This window comes from Panulirus ornatus, chromosome 16, assembly GCF_036320965.1.
Source record: "Panulirus ornatus isolate Po-2019 chromosome 16, ASM3632096v1, whole genome shotgun sequence".
NCBI classification, from domain to species: Eukaryota; Metazoa; Arthropoda; class Malacostraca; order Decapoda; family Palinuridae; genus Panulirus; species Panulirus ornatus.
Window position 1 is genome coordinate 4745389 of NC_092239.1, and position 16481 is coordinate 4761869.

Here is a 16481-nt window from a genome sequence, read left to right on the forward strand (position 1 = left end):
CTCCACAGCTCAGTTTGGGACCACTTTGCCGTGTTGCTTTGCTACTCAATCAGCCCTCCCCCTACACACACACGCACACACACACACTCTAGGGGCCACTGCGGATTAACTTTTTATAATCACATGATTCTGATATTCTTGTGAGAGATTGGGCGGGGAAGGGGTGTGGGGGATGAATTTTTGTTATACACCTATTTTACATTGGCTGTATATCAAAATATCATATACTGTAGCGTGTAGTAACTCTACACCTTTGCAGTAACTACTCCAATCAAATACTTCAACTCTACGATAGGGACCACACTAAATTTCCAAAACTACATGAGTAAATAGGAGTGTGATAGGCTAAAGCAATCTTACGTGCAAAGAGGGTGTATATGGCACAGTAATTAACTTTGAAGATAAGATTTTTCGACTGATGGTTATAACAGAACGTTGTCCTTTATGATCTTTACAATTGATAAGACAAAGAAAAACCTGCCACAATCCTCTATCTCAGTTCCGTTCTTCCAATCTGAGAAACTTTGGCTTTCGTCCCCCATGGATTCAAACGAAAATATTACCATAGTTTAATAATGAATTATGTACGGCATATGCTTTCTTCATTACGTATACAACTGTATTTGAAAACTTTTGAATACATTACCATGCATAAATTCCGATATTATCTACTTTGCTGCCCTCAGAAATACATTCAAAGTACATCAATTTTCTTTTCAAGTGGCTGTATTACTCCGGACATAAACGTTGTTCTAGTGTGTGAATGATTACGCATGATGGCTTTCTTTCAATCGTACATATATATTCATATTAGTAGAAGACCACCTAAATCTATGCTGAAATATGTAACTGTGACGCGTCCTTCTGCATAGTGAAGTCCATTCCTAATACTAACGATTCACGAGATGTGCTCCACAAAAATGTTTTAAAGTTTCAGTGGATTTTCAGTGACTTGAAACTTGAATTAAGCGCCATTGCTTCCGTACGCCAGCCTGCGTGAGCGACTTGTTCCATTCTCAGCCTCAACCACCGCTGCTCATAGTTTTTGCGTCGGTAGCCGCTCTGCTACAGACTTGAGGTGTGTAGGCTTTTGCCGTTATGTGTGACCACTCGGCGGTGTGTTTGCAGGATCCGCTAGAGATGGAACAACTGCTGCCACTGGAAATATGGGAGACGATCCTGAAAAAATTACCGTCACCAGATCTTCTACGAGCCTCCACCGTCTGTCGTCAGTGGAGACATCTAGCGAGAAGGTAAGGAATGAATAACTTCTGTCATCTTGTTTGCCCGTCTAAAAGTAATGAGATTTTCGTATCCAAATCCCCTAATTACTAAACGGATCTAAAAGCGTAGTAATGTGGTATCATGTGATACGTTACGTAAAAATATCACCATATTTACCTAAGTCACCTCTCAAGTTCCAAGTAACAAAGAAAATGAATTATTTCAAGGTAAACCCGTTGTTTCACATTGGGATTAACATTACGAGTGATGAAGATTTTCATATAGCTACTTTTACGAGAAAAGTAAGGTATAGCCTTTATATATATATATATATATATATATATATATATATATATATATATATATATATATATATATATATATATATATTCCGGATATGAAAGTAGGAAACACGACAAAACGTTATTTAAGCGAGACGTCCTCCATTTGTTCACACCGCATAAACTTAGGTTTCTCTTCAGATGGTGTGATGCGTGACTCTTTCTCATTAAGAAGTCAATGATAAAAAGGACGATAGCGCGATCAGTACTTACTTTCGTAACCTAACAAACCTATCGAAATATTTTTGTTAACTATACTAGACATAAATTATCTTGCATTTGACACAAATCATTTTGAAGTTTATAGGATAGTTTAGCCATTGTAGGTGCTTAAATGTCGACTCCAGTTACTGACGGTGTAATAGTGGATGATACGGTTAAAGACAAGGCTGACTAGCAAATCTCTGCTCACTGAACCTGTCCCCGGAACGTAACTTGAACATAATTATGGGGTTGGGAACTTGGTTCATGCGCGTCAGTAAACCTAAGCTTAGGTTAAGTACTGATGTATCGCAAAGCAAGAAACTAACCAGCTAAGACGGTCGAGGAATGCCAACTATGCGTTCAGGATGAAAGTGACGTGTGAAGTCAAACGAGCTGACATCGTCATATACTTACTGCCGGAGTACAATCACCATGAAAGAAAAGATAACACTGATTTACAAAATTGAATGTATGTGTTCGTATAGATACAGAGAAGTCATTTAATAAACTGCGAGTTTCATAAAGGATTTGTTAAAGAAAATGGTTCTATTAAGGTGAACCTTTACAAGCCGTCGATTCTTCCCCAAGAAATAAAAGGAGTTGATGAAGAAGGTTGAGGTCATTGCAACGTCCTTACTTTAATGGACTCGAGCCAGCCTTAATCTCAGAAATATATACCTGTAATCTTACTCCTTTTAGTCACTCTCTGGAAATGGGGAAGTTTCCACAAAAATGAAAATGTCCAAACCCCGTATTCAAGTGCGAGGAGCATAAAGATCTATTCAAATGTTGTCTGGTTCGTCTGATATATCCATGTAAAGCGATGAAAAAGTAAGTTTTAGAAAATTTTGTGGAATTAGGAAATGTAATTGATTTAATGGGCAAAAAGACTGTCATTTACCAAATCAGACGTGAGGAAAGCTCTTCCCATGATCTCCCCTAAAAATGTCATTTACCTAATTAGACTTATGGAAAGCCCCTACCATGATCTTTCTGAAAAGATCCCGCAGTGCTGTTCTTACCGATCAGCACTGCTGATCTTTGGGAAAGACTTGCTCGTGGGAACTCGGAAATCTTATACGGATGATTTGATAAACTCTGAGGAATGAATAATGGCATAAGAAGTGTTTTCATGTTAATTCAAACAAGTGCATGATTATGCATACAGGAAAGGAAAAAAGATATGAATACAGTAAATACTGGGTAACGCTATTCTGGAGAAAACTGAGAAGAAAGAGTTTGGATATTGATAGTATGGCAGACTTAATTCAAATAATATAGTTAATGTCAAGGTTGCAACAGAAATATTTGCCTTATCAGAAAAATTAGGCAAGGATTACTTACAGTACAACTCATGGAGAGGATGTTTCTCTGTAGTCGCATATGACAAAAGTTTGCACCATCAGGCCAGGAAATATTTGGACTGGTTCTCTGAAAGAAATAAAAAATTCTTGTAAGACGTACTAGAATGAGATGAAACGATGGCATCAGACGTTCGATTTGAAAGAAGAGGGAACGCACTGACTTTAGTTCAAGTGAACAGATAGTATAGGGGCAGGAACGATTGGGGAAGATGGATTCGGAGACAGCCGACTGACGGACTTGACGGACTTAAAGTTTGACCAGAATTTGGTGACAAATGTATATGTAGACTTTGCCTGGTCGTACACCAGAGAAGTAATTGATAGGCTGGATAGGGTAAAAAAGAAGGGCCTCAAAATTCGCCCTTAAGCGTAGGGACCTATCATACCATATGAAAAATGATTAATCTAGGGTTAACGCAGAAATAGGAGTCAGTGGAAACCAAGTTGATTCTTTTTAACTTTAAAACTTTTTGAAAAAGTAAAGTTTTATAGAAGAATGATAGGGCACTCACTTCAGAGTATCAAGCCAAGACATATAACCAAGAAAGGGAAAACTTTCCCTCATGTCAGCGTGATGATTCTTGAAATCTAGTGCAAGAACGGATGACACAGAAATATCATATGTTTTTTGAAAAACAGCTATGATAGTTATAAGTAAAAGCTATAAAAAATCCCTGTGAGTCTTGAACTCTACACCTGTTATTCTCTCATAAAAGCAAATTACACATAAGGATAAGCCATATAGACCAAAATTTGGGGATCTGAAAGGTCAAAGGAAATATTATACTCAGAATGTGAAGCACTAAGGTCTTTGCAGTATTTCATTTAATATCCTTAGCATTCTTGTGTCAAAAACCTTAAACTGGCAGAAATAAGTAGGAAAGATTCATCATAACTTTTGGACCACTCTATAGGTTCAGACCAGAATTTCTAGACCTTTTGCTAGTTTGGTAAATGGTAAAAGACTAATGGGTTCAGATATGAGGACTTTCATGAAGGCATTGGGATGGTTGGCAGGAGTGCATCAGATACTTTCACTGTTATTCTCAAATTTGCTTTTCTTCTCCAGAGTATGCCGTGAGAGATGTCACCGCTTACCAGCACGTCTTCTGGCTGAACTAACACATGAGTATTATAACACTCATATCCCCACTTGCACAGTACCTCCAACATCATTAAATAACAACAATGAGATTGTAACTGATGGTAGGTTGAATGTTGAAAGTTATTATTTTTACAAAAGTTTAATAATACTCTTGCATCTTGCATTCTGGTAGGAATAAATTTGATAATCATGGACATACTCTAGTCATGGAATAGGGATAGGTATGATAGATCTAAAGGGGGTTTGATGAGTAGATACATCGTGTGTACAGTTATGTAAAGATAAAAGTGTACTTTTTACTGGTCTAAAAATAATGTTGTTATTGGTACCAATACAAAAATTTACTGAACTCTCTGATTTAAGAAACATCTTTTTCTGAAATGTGATTATTTACACTGGGATATTGTCACTTACCTCTCCCCAGGCTTTCACATGTTATATTTAAGTGAATGAAGCTTGGATAGATACTGTATTTGATACTACCATGCAGACCAAATGCAGGATCTGTGCAATCCTTACTCAGTTGATCCTTTATCATCTTGGCTTCCTTAGGCTTTACCCTTTATCATTGCATAATATTTGTCTCAGTCCATTATTTTTATTATATTGGCCTCTGCAGTATACAATATCAAAAATATTTCTTGTGTTCTGTGCATGGTCTTCAACTGAAAGTGACAAAACTTCCTTCATATGTTCTAATTAATCATGTACTCACTTCTCCTGATATATTTTTCACCTTTATTCATACTACTCATACATATTGTTCATAAACAGTGCACTGACTCAAATGAGAGATGTATCAGGAGTTATTAAATCAATAAAGAGTTTAGAGAACCACAAACTACAATTCTTATCATGTAAGCAAACTGTCAGTTCTCTGTTGGAAGAAATTTTATATCTATAACACAAGAAAGATATATTAACTAATCATAATCATAACTTTAATTTAATTCATAAGTGATTCATGAAACAACGGAGGTGGTAACTTGTGAAGAGTAAACCATCAGCAATACATTTCAGTGTATAACAGTTGTTTGCCTTTGCTGAAGAGATCAACACACCTCGGTTGAATTTGTCCTAACTGTTGCAAATATTACAACTAACAAGACTTAACATTGAGTCATTGAGAGACATTAGATCTGCAGGACTTTCTCCTGCAGACGAGTTGATGACATCACAGACTGAGTATCAAGACAGAGTCCAGGAACCTGACTGGTTAGATATTAATAGAATGTTGATGCAGACTGCTGTAACAGCATGTGCAGAAGACTGCCTGGTGATGCAGCAGTTACAACAGGTGACACATCTTGCAACAGCAGGTAGGATTTACCTCACTGAGCTTTACATCTTTAACACAAACTTTGAATGCGAGTTACTGTAGTAGAGCTGTATGAAACTTATCATTTTCAGTGGTATCTCCCTACTTTCTTAATGTCAGAATTCCCAATGAGATACTGGGATTAGAAAGGACACAGACATTACTTTTTCCATTTAAGGTAATCAAATGTAAGAGTGATCAGGGTACCAGTATTCTCAATTATAAAGTAGGTCTTATGAAACATAAATTTTTATGTAAACTAGACTAATCTAATATCTTAGGATGAGTAGTTCCTTACTTTTGGATGAATACTGGATTGTTAAAGATGACGGATTTAAAAAAAATGGAGTAACTAGAGTTAAGATGAAGGTCCTATTGTATGAGAGAGTGGCAGTCCCAGTGTAAATCTCTTTGAAGGAAGAGTGTGGCAGTCCCAGTGTAAGCCTCTTTAAATAAAATGAAACTCTGAGTTGTGAAAAAGTTTAGGTGATTTTGGGCTGATGTTAAGGAAGAGTGATAGTGTGAAGGAAGGTGAGAGAAGACTAGTGGAAGGAGGAGCAGTTGGAGTATTTTGAAATCTCTGATTAATGGGAAGAAATTGGAGTGTGGAATATGCAGGAAAATTCTTTGTGGAATTATTATTCCATCCCTTATGGAAGAAAGTGAAACTACTGTTTTCTCAAGCAAGGGTATCAGAAATTTTACATTTGTTCAGAAGAGCATGATTTACTATTTTCTTTTATCTCAAAATGCTTTCCTTACTTCAGCAAGGTAGCACTTGGAGCAAACAAAAAAGGGCCTCATAAGCACATATTCACTCCCTAGTTTGCATGTATGGTATAATGTATTAAAACAGCCTTTGCCAATCACAGCCAAGTCTCTTACTATTCCATGGTTTACTTATGTAGAAAATGGAAATATGAAAAGGATATATAAAGTAAGAAAACACAAAAATGCAAATGGATAACATGTTACTAGTATTGCTATATGGCTAGAGAGGGTGAAAATCTGTTACAGGATGACTGAAAGTCCAAGGAGAAGAGAAGGATCATGCAAGACTTTAGGAGAGTAGAGATTTAGGAAGTCTTTCAAAAGAAAATAATGCAATGGGTATCTTGTGCAGAGGAAATATTCTGTTTGTAAAGTAAATCGTGTAAGAGACACAAGTCTCACTAAATGCGGGAAATGGCGAATAGTACGAAAGAAAACACATGATTGTGTAAAATGAATGAGAATGATGAAGCAGGTGACAGAAATTTACAGTTATATGCTACAGATGCAGCTTTCAGTATATTCAGTCGCCAAAGGGTTGGAACGTTAGATTGAGACAAATTAATCTGTTTCATTTATAACTGAAAAAGTTTTAATTTTCAGTCCTACTAATTACAAGACTCATGCTTGAAAACAGATTTAGTCTCCTGAATTGTGTGTGCTTATCTTCATCTTTTCATGACATTTTATTTTTATGACTACTGCTAAGTTTACTAAAAATCAGAATTATGGCAAAAATTTGGTTGGACTGATGTCGCTCCATTTTCAGTTATTCAAGCGTTCCCAGATGATTGTCAGTGCATCACTGTTATTTTAACTGACAGAAAACATGATTTATAGATATGTAAATAGATGAATGTTTGCAGCATTTTCACCATTATCATTATTTTTTCCTGTGGTACATTTGCTAAAAAGATTGAACCTGCATGAAATTTACTTTATATGATAATTTTCCTTGAGAAGAATTCCCCATGAATTATTGCCTATGTACCACTACAGATTATAAGTTAATGTGACATAATCAGTTAGAATAGGCCATGGAGGTCTGATATTAAATAATACATTTTTTTTTTTTTTTTTTTTTTTTTTAGATATTTTTCTTGCATTGTCATCAGTTTGTAAACAGTGTATGAACAGATCCCATCGAATTCGATGAATGAATACTCTAATTTTCATCTGATTCATATCAGGAGATTTTGTGGTGGTGGTGTCTCACAGTAGGGAGAAGAACGTAAGTATCATAAGGATAGTTGGAAAGACTGGGCAAGAGTGCTGTATGCTATGCATCAATGACAGAATTCTCAAGGTAAGTTCATTATTTTCCTGGGCTGGGAAACTTTAGATTTTATTTTACATGCATTTGAAAGTGTGTAAACAAATCTTCATGATTATATTAAAGAATAATAATCTGAGTACCAGATAGGTATTAATCTATGAGTCTATCTATATATCTCATGTCCATTCCCACTGAGAACTCCCTCAAGGGGGTGGCCATGGCAAAAGCCTCCATAGCTGGTGAATTCCAGTGCTGCTTCTTAGCCTTTATTGCTTCACCCTTAACAGGCCACTGGCAGAGGACAACTCTGGTGCAGTTTTCAAAGGCTCCTACCTAATGTTCTTACTGTATGCTTCTACCTAATGTGTCAATCTAACATTTCAACTTACTACTACCTAATGCTCCAGCTTATGTTCCTACCTACCAACTACTTTTACCTAATGCTCCTGCTTACTATACCTACCTAATACTTCTATCAATTGCTCCTACTATTTTGCCAAAAGGCAGGATTGACCACAAGAAAAATCCAGAGTTATGAAGAATGAGTTGTGAGAGTGTGAGCTAAGTGTTTATGACAAGGAGATATTGTACGTTTGTGGACAGAATGATAGCAGTTCATGTGTGGGTAAGGCAGAAAGAAAAGACACACGACCTGATAACCACTGAAATGTTGACTCACAACACAACCATCACCAACCCTCCCAATACACAGGCAGGTAGTACAAGTAATGCACCTCCCTAGTGGGAGGCTACCAACCAAATTCTACCCACTAATATGTATATATTTGATCAGAAATGATTAATCATTGGTCAAATCAAGTAAATGTGAAAATGTTTTCAGTTCCTACTTTCCTTAATGTACACCTTTATATGATTTTTCTTCTCTTTATCCTGTTTCCACATTTTGGTTTGCCATCAGTTATGGAGTTATAACAACATGTGTCAGGAGAATACCTTTGAGGCAGAGAGAATATTATCTAACAAGATATGCTGTCTTAACATATCTTTCTATTTATCTCTTTTTCCTTTTTCATATTCAGTGGCACTCTAGAGTTGAGAAGTGCATGCCAATGAGATCCTGGATAGGATTTACAAAGGGCAAAGTGATCTGGATGTTAATCTGTTTCAGAATTTGAATGGGGTTTAAATTCTTGTTTTTGCACCTTTAGGCTAAACATAATTTGCATGAGTAGCCTTAACAGCATATCTTGTGAGAAGAAAACTTCCCCATCTCATTGCTTAAATAGATATGATTTATTTTTCATGGGATACTACTGAAATTTCAGAGAAACTTGATTCTTTTCTTTTTCATATTCACTGCATAGTTTTAGAATGATTAGATTTTATTAGCATGGGGTAGCCAGAAAATTTTCTAAAACATCATTTATAGATGTCAGATTTAACTTGTAATAAGACTTCTTCTTCTAGGTTTGTGTTATGGAGATGCCAGAAACTCCTTCAATCCTGGCAGTGTGTGTAAATAAAGATTTGAGGTGTTACATGGTGGGGCCACAACTGAACTCACTCACACCACTTACTGTGAGCCCTGAACTCTCTGTTGACTCCAGACTATGGTTAGAAAATTTTATTTCTTCACATCAAAGTAGGACAATGTTAAACTAGTAAATTTAATTTCTTGCTTGTCTATGAACCATAGAGGACTGTTCTAGGAAGAACAATAGTCGACTGATGTAGATTCAGAAGAATCTCTTTTCCAAATATCATAATTTTTGTGGTTAAATGAAACCATAACCTAACAATCTGATTAGTTATTGTGATAAATTTGTTGTGTTTTTTCTGTAACAAAGTATAATTCTTATTGAAAACTCACTCCAAACCAATGAGACCATTCTCAATGAGTGCTTAAAGCAAAATAAAGGATGTTGATTAGGGCCTTTTGTTGTGCCTCTTACAATTGCTAAGCTTTGCACAGGCAGCTCATATGATCATATATGTTAACATATGGCTTGGAATATTCCACTGAGCTACTAAACCACTATAAAGCTAAATCCACTGACCTGCAGTGTCCTAACCACCTTACAATTAATTCTCTTAGACAAACAGTCCATTCATGGAATGAATATCTAAATAAATAATTACAGGAATGCATAACCCAAGGATTTTCCCAAATTGAGGTGTCTGAGGACTGACAAAATGAGTGATGATTCAGGGAGTGATTGTGTGCACAAAATATCAGTAGAGGTTGTATATATGGACAAGGTATTTGCTTTGAAAAATATCTGAGAAGAACAAGAAGAAAAACAGCTTACTTGGATCAGGAGAGAGTGTTTGATATGGTTGAAAGAGAGGCCTTGTGGAAGGTGCTGCTGATTTATGGGAAAATGGAAAATACTGAATGCACTGAGGTGTTTTTATCAGAAGAATTGTATGCGAGTTGGGAAGGAAGGTATGAAAGGTTGGATGAAAGCAGGTCACAGATGTGTGATGTCACAGTGATGTTTAATCTGATTATAGAGAGGTGAATATAAGGGTGATTATAGAGAGGTGAATATAAGGGTTGTAGATTGATGGGGAGTATCTGGTATGCTGGGATTAGAGAGGAGGGGAGAGGGGGTGGTAATGAGAGGCAAATCAGTAGCTGTTTGGAGATGATATGCTAAGTTTGATGATAAGAGTTTTTTATATACATCTTTTGTTTGGAGAATAATGTCAGTAAAAGCATAATATGAAGTAGTTGGTCACTGAATTATGCAGCATCTTGTATTTTATGTATATGATGGTAAAAAGTAAGAATATTAGTATAAAAATTATGTAGAACCAGGCTCAAAGCATAATCTTAGGACATGACTTCTGATCTTAGCTTATGCAAATATCTACTTTCATAATACTATGCACTAAAATGACAAAGCACCAGCCATGATATTTCCAGCATATACTTTTTCTGATTTTTCCAATACAGTAAGATACATGGATGATTTATTGTGTTCCTGGAACTCATGAAATACAAAGTCTGTTCATGCCTGAATAAATCATCACAACTTATACAGTAATACTTTAATTTTGATTACAGCTGTGATGGGTATACCATGGTAGTTTCCCAAATGGTGGATGAACATCATCTCTCCATCTATCGAGCAAGTCTCCTAACTGAACAGGGGCATGTTGAACTTTGTCACGAAGGACGCATCAAGACAAGTTCTCCACCAGTCTACTGGGATCTTTGGAATGGATTTGCAAGTATCTAATTTTTTTTTTTAATTAATTATGTTTTTACATAGCAAATTCACTTACAAGATCTTGAATGAAACCTTTGAGCACCTCATACTGAGCCTGATATCACACACACAAACTGGACAGCTAGCTCAAACCCAACCTACTTGGGGCTGGCTGATAAATAGGTACCCAGTACAAGCCAGGGTGTGTGTATGTGTGTGAATCATGTAAATCATGTAAGTTCACAAACACAGGAAGTGAAATTTGGTATCAATGCTGTATACACAATAGCTAGAGAGTGGATATGAGTGAATGAGACCATTTCCTTGTATTTTCCTGTCACCACCTTGCCAACATGGGAAACAGAAAACAAGTATGAAAAAAAAAGATTAAAGTTTATGCCAGTTCAAAATGCTCCTTAATGTATTTTTCACTCTTATACCAGGTGACTACTGTAGTTTCAGCTGGCCATGTTGTCTCATACACCCTGTCAGGGAACCTGGTTGCTGAGTCACCACTGTATAAGGATCTCCGCTACCCCAATCCTACACTGCTAGCCCGAGGTCTTATTTTTGCATCTACCATTACATCTAGAACACTTTTATGTGAGTATTTATTGGTGAAATGATAGAGGTCAAAAAGTGCACCATAAATGTGTAGCAACTTCTACAAGGCCTCTCTGTTTTAACCCTGTAATATACTTTCTCAAGGTCCATATATGGCACATACAAACCCCATCTCTTTCTCCAAGTATTCCTTACACAAATATTCCAAAGCAGACGCCTGATTCACACATCCTCCCCAGTCCTTAAGTCACCCTGCTCCCCTCCTGCATGTACACTTGTGCAGTTGATGAAAAAGAAAATTTTTGGAACATTGCATTGTGATTTCATATGCCTTTGATGTACTCATGAAGACCACTGCATAAAGAATATAGCAACTGGTCTTATCTATCTATATCTCTGATTCCTATTCCCACCTGGAACTCCATAAGTAGTGAATTCCAGTGCTGCTTTTTAGCCTTCAGTGCCTCACCTGTAACAAACGACTGGTAGAGGGCAACTCTAATGCAGTGTTTGCAGAGGCTCCTACTTAATATTCCTACCCACTGCTACCATCAATATGATGTAATATGTACTCCCTGAAGATGAGTAGTTTCTGCATACCATATGCTTCCACACATACTGCATCTCTGCTGTACTATTCCAAATGATTTCTTCACTAGCAGTAGCATAAGAACACCACTTTATAAAAAGAATAGACTATTTTCATTATATATAGTTAATGCTTGGCAGTCTATTGGCACATGGATCGTGGACGGGACTATTGGCTGGTGGGTGAGAGTGTCTTGACAAGCTGGGTACAGAGAGGTCCACAGGCAGTTGGTAACACAAGTTGTATTAGAAAAAGTCAAGTCAAAGTTGAAAATGATTATATAACTCCAACAGAAGGAAGCATCAGTGATGAAGCAAGCAAAAATAATCTTGCATATTCTGAGGTATGGGCTAATATATTTTGTACTGTATATTAGAAACCTTTCAGTGTTATAGAGGTGGATAGTTTAAATTCATAATTTAATGTATTGGCTCATTTTTATGAAATACCTGGAAATTTTGCTCACTAATTGTTGATGATGTAACCTATCCATAGTGGTTCTAAATCTGTTGGGCTTATTCTTGTATTCTATATATTTGCTTAAATTCTTAAATATAGCAATGAATATCCTTCTAGTCATTTGACTAGAGTTGGTTTCTCAGTTGATACCTCCACATGAGTGATCACGTAAGTGGGTTATTGGGCATAAATCAGTCCCAGACTGGAGCCTAATGTAGCAAAATTTATTATCTCTGGGTACTTGTGAACATATCTAAACAAGATCAGAGATCTAGCATTCATAAGAGAGTAATCTTTTAACAGTCTTACAAGACTTAATGTACTTATCAAATATATGCAAGGAAGTAAATCTCTGTAACTGCATAAAGAGGTTAATCTCATCTCACACATTGTGACTCACATTACAATTGAAAAACACTGGATGTTTAAGGAGAATATGAGAATATGTATGTTTTAAAGAGTAGGAGTTTAAAGTAATTTTGTAGGTGAATAGCTATTGTTCATCTCAGTTAAACATATATATCCTCTCAGAAAATCTTACTTTTGCTTACTTTTCTATAGATTAGCGACATTTATAGGTCTTACGTACTGTACATTACAAGAACCCTGATAATTGCCCCTGATTTTCAGCCAGCTAGCAGTTGCATAGTGACACTAGCAAAGGTGCGGGTAGGAGCAACAATGTTGCTAGAGGTGACTGTAATAAACTACAGGCGAGGCCTTGTCTTCTGTGGTACCAGTCAAGGTAAGCAAGATGTCTTTAGAATTGCTTCCTCTACAAGACGGTATAATTTTACAGGGGTTATTTTTTCCTTTGTGTGTCACACATTGACTTAGCATGTAGGTGCTTTCCACCTCATGATAAACTAAAGAAACCCTTGCTTTTGACCTCAATAAGTGACAAGGAGCACAAACCCCATCTAGTGACAGCCTGTTTGTTTTCATTACCCCTTTCCCAATATATGTGTATCAAAGTTTACTGGCAAAAGTTAAGTCACATGTTATAGATAAGGTTGTACTTAAGTGGTTAGTAGATTGTTTACCTTGCCACAAACATTTAAGTGGTCAGTAGATTATTTACCTGGCCATAAACAAAGATTAGTGATTAAAAGCCAAGCCTAAGAATGATTAGGTGTAAGAGGGGGTGTGCCTAGTTGCCAATCTTGGGATCAATTCTTTCTCATGCATATTTATGATAACAGAATGGGTTGTAATCCAAATTATAATCTTTTCTTGGTTATACTAAGCTGGGAAATACATTTACAACAGAAACTGAACTTGTACTGCCTTAAAGTGACATAAATAAATTGATGGATAAGCTTACAGGTAGCAAATAAATTCTATCAAAAAGTGCAGTGTTATGTATTGTTAGTAAAAATGAGAAGGTAGACAATAGGATGAACTTTATTGTGCCACAAAAGTAAATGGGGAAAAAGACTCAGATGTAAAAAATTTTGGAGACCTAAAGCCAACAGTGCACTGATATAGTAACAAGGATCAACAAAACTTTTGATTTCAGAAGAAGGGCTTGTGAATATAAATTAAAAGAAATCATTGTTACTCTTTACAGTTCATTGGTGTGTCCAGGTTTAGTCACCCTACTCGAACAAAGACATAGACAGAATGGAAAGATTGCGTTGGTGAACTGCAGAGATCATTCACAGACTGAGAAACAAATCCTTTGAGAGTTGACTAAATGACTCTAATCTATTTTGCTTAAAAAAAGAGAAGGTTAAGGGGTGATTTAATATGGATATTGAGAATTATCAAAGACTTTTTAACAGGCTAGAATTGTCTGCTTAATTTCATTGGTTACAAACAAGTGGATAAATGGAATGATTCACCAGTTAAGAGTAGCTGAAAGCATCACCATAGGCACTTTTACAAAAAGATTTAATAACCACTTCACTAACCTAACCTAACAAATAATGACTGACATTATTTGTGCCTCCTTAGTCAAGGGAAACATTTTAGGTCTATGATTGACATTATTTGTACCTCCTTAGTCAAGGGAAACTTTTACAAGCTTTTTGAATCAAATTTATGGGCTGTTTGATTTTTTTATATTCCTTTGTACAGCGGCAGCCATAAACATTTGTTATGAGGGACATATCAGCTTAATCACTACTCTTCTGTATTATGAATTATTTCTATTTTTTCTTTTTAATGTCTCATGATTCATGAAACAGTCCATACTTAAAGTGTGTTGTACTGACCTGGATATTGATAATCATATATGAGGTGTGTTCCAAATGTTCTGCTTTCATGGGGATCAGTATCAGACTTCAAATGCAGACATACAAAAGCAGTAACCAAATATTCATTAAGGATAGGTCCTTTCCAATGATTTTTAAATAATCTTTCATATGACCTTTCTTCTTCATGTGGGCATGCTTTCATATGCTCATAAGGCATGTCCTTGAACAAGAAGAATAAGTTTGAAGGATTAATAGCCATTTTCCACTGAAGGCAGAACCCTGTAAGCATCCACATGTTCTTCCCGCATGCCTTTTTCGGAAATCGTTTCCTGCATTATGTCAGCACCAGGGCCAAAACACAGACTCTAGTTGTAAGTGAATGATTTAAATGGATGGTCACTTGGTGCTACCTGATCTCTGTGGTATATGACATTATAGGCCTGGATGGGTTGCTATACTGATGTTAGTTCCTTTGAATAAGCACCTCTTGGCCTTTTACATACTATGGTGGTTGAAGAGGATAAATCCTCATAGATACACCTTACTGTAGGAATAAACAAGTGTTTTAACAACCCCACACAACAAGTGCTTTCTCAGATGCTCATTAGGCTCTATCTTGTAGAAAATTATTTTTTCATGGCTCAGAGCCCTAAATTTTTGTTCATTTATAGGTCATCTGCTTCTGTACAAGATCTTGACTGACGACAAGGCATCTGATCTAAAGATAAACTGGGCAGTTATGGAGTCTTATGTACCCTCTCTTTGTTTGTCTGTGACTTCCCGTCCAGTCTCAAGATTAGCAGCATACTTTCGAAACAGTGACATAGTTGTGGCTATTTCTGACAGGGAAGGAAATTGCTTTGTACTTTCTCTTCCAAATATTCATTTTGCATCAGAAGAATGATAAAGAATTGCTACCTCTATCATTAGGCTGTGAATTGTGAATAAGACACTGTCTTGCCTGAATAAAACTGACCTCAGTTTTTGTAATAGTTTTCTAACTTTGTTATATGAAATACTTAAATATATTTTGTAGATGAACAAAGTTTTAAAGAATGCAAGAATGTTAAGATATGACTTTGTTTTTGGATATCATCCCAGTTTTCATGATGAAGGAAATTATAAAGCTTTGTATTATAAACCCTTCCTATGCCTGCTTAATTCAGTTTGTCATGACTTCTGTACCTCATTAATCCAAAGCAGATTCTTTTAAAAGCAATTAAATGTTAGTTATACATAGTTCTCCTTTTTCATTGTGGCATTTCTTTTTAGTGATTTTGTTAAGTCTAAGATTTACATTGATCAGTGTATAGTACATTTCCTGAAATATCCTCGTTTATTGGCTAGTTTCCAAAACTATCATTTCCTTGTACAGTAAATCCCCATAGTTCTGCAGATTTTAGTTTTGTTTTATGACTTGAGTAGCTTTTTCAATATGAGTAGTCCACCACTTCTCTCATGAAACCCTAATTGGGTGCATAAAGTATTTGCTATGAAAGTAAAATTAGGAAAATTGTTGAAAAACATAATGAATTCAGAGGCATACACAACATTGTAACACTATCTTTTTTCTTAGGAAAAAATTATGAATTTGAAAGAGTACACAGAATTATAACACTATCTTTTTTACATACAGTCCTACACATCACAAATGTGTTTGCTCTTTTGGAGTGCAAATGTCCTAAGGTCTGGCAGCATTAAACTGCCTTACTACACCACTATCTCACTCAGGTGGCAAATCATTTTATTTTCCGTGAATTGGGTTAGCTTTATTTCAAACAGTGTTATGTTTTTATGGAAACTTCATATATTGTGATTATTTAGGGTACATTATGGGTTTAAAGTGTTGAAACTAATTGCTTTAGAATGTTACTCCTTTTATTCCATTACTT

At 36.0% G+C, this 16481-nt stretch overlaps 1 protein-coding gene and 1 long non-coding RNA gene across 5 annotated transcripts in view; one reads left to right on the plus strand and one right to left on the minus strand.

The window, feature by feature from the left end:
• LOC139754069 (uncharacterized) overlaps positions 1 to 16481 on the minus strand; it is a 101646-nt gene that overhangs the window by 25760 nt on the left and 59405 nt on the right. The window contains exons 6-7 of one of the 2 annotated variants that reach the window (XR_011713826.1): positions 3114 to 3200; positions 1058 to 1158 (exon numbers count right to left, since the gene is read on the minus strand). This is a non-coding gene — a long non-coding RNA (uncharacterized lncRNA). Of the gene's footprint in view, positions 1 to 1057; positions 1159 to 3113; positions 3201 to 16481 lie in introns of those variants that run through there. The other variant, XR_011713827.1, reaches the window with a different exon arrangement.
• Positions 1099 to 16206, plus strand: LOC139754068 (uncharacterized). 3 transcript variants are annotated; one of them, XM_071671109.1, is made up of 10 exons: positions 1099 to 1253; positions 4203 to 4339; positions 5399 to 5557; positions 7518 to 7633; positions 9032 to 9177; positions 10635 to 10797; positions 11223 to 11382; positions 12073 to 12275; positions 13022 to 13136; positions 15261 to 16206. In XM_071671109.1, exons 1-10 carry the CDS (start codon positions 1099 to 1101, stop codon positions 15491 to 15493), a joined length of 1587 nt encoding a protein of 528 aa, XP_071527210.1. In that variant the 3' UTR covers positions 15494 to 16206. The 3 variants fall into 3 exon arrangements, with proteins under 3 accessions (XP_071527210.1, XP_071527212.1, XP_071527211.1); XM_071671111.1 differs by lacking the exon at positions 15261 to 16206 and adding an exon at positions 13962 to 15220; XM_071671110.1 differs by lacking the exon at positions 1099 to 1253 and adding an exon at positions 3760 to 3809.

Excerpts from the sequence above, each read along its gene's own strand:
- LOC139754068 (XM_071671109.1), top strand. The coding sequence starts at position 1,099 with ATGTGTGACCACTCGGCGGTGTGTTTGCAGGATCCGCTAGAGATGGAA. Across the intron at positions 4,340-5,398 it reads CAATGAGATTGTAACTGATG|ACGAGTTGATGACATCACAG; the intron begins GTAGGTTGAATG and ends TTTCTCCTGCAG. Across the intron at positions 10,798-11,222 it reads GGGATCTTTGGAATGGATTT|GTGACTACTGTAGTTTCAGC; the intron begins GCAAGTATCTAA and ends CTCTTATACCAG.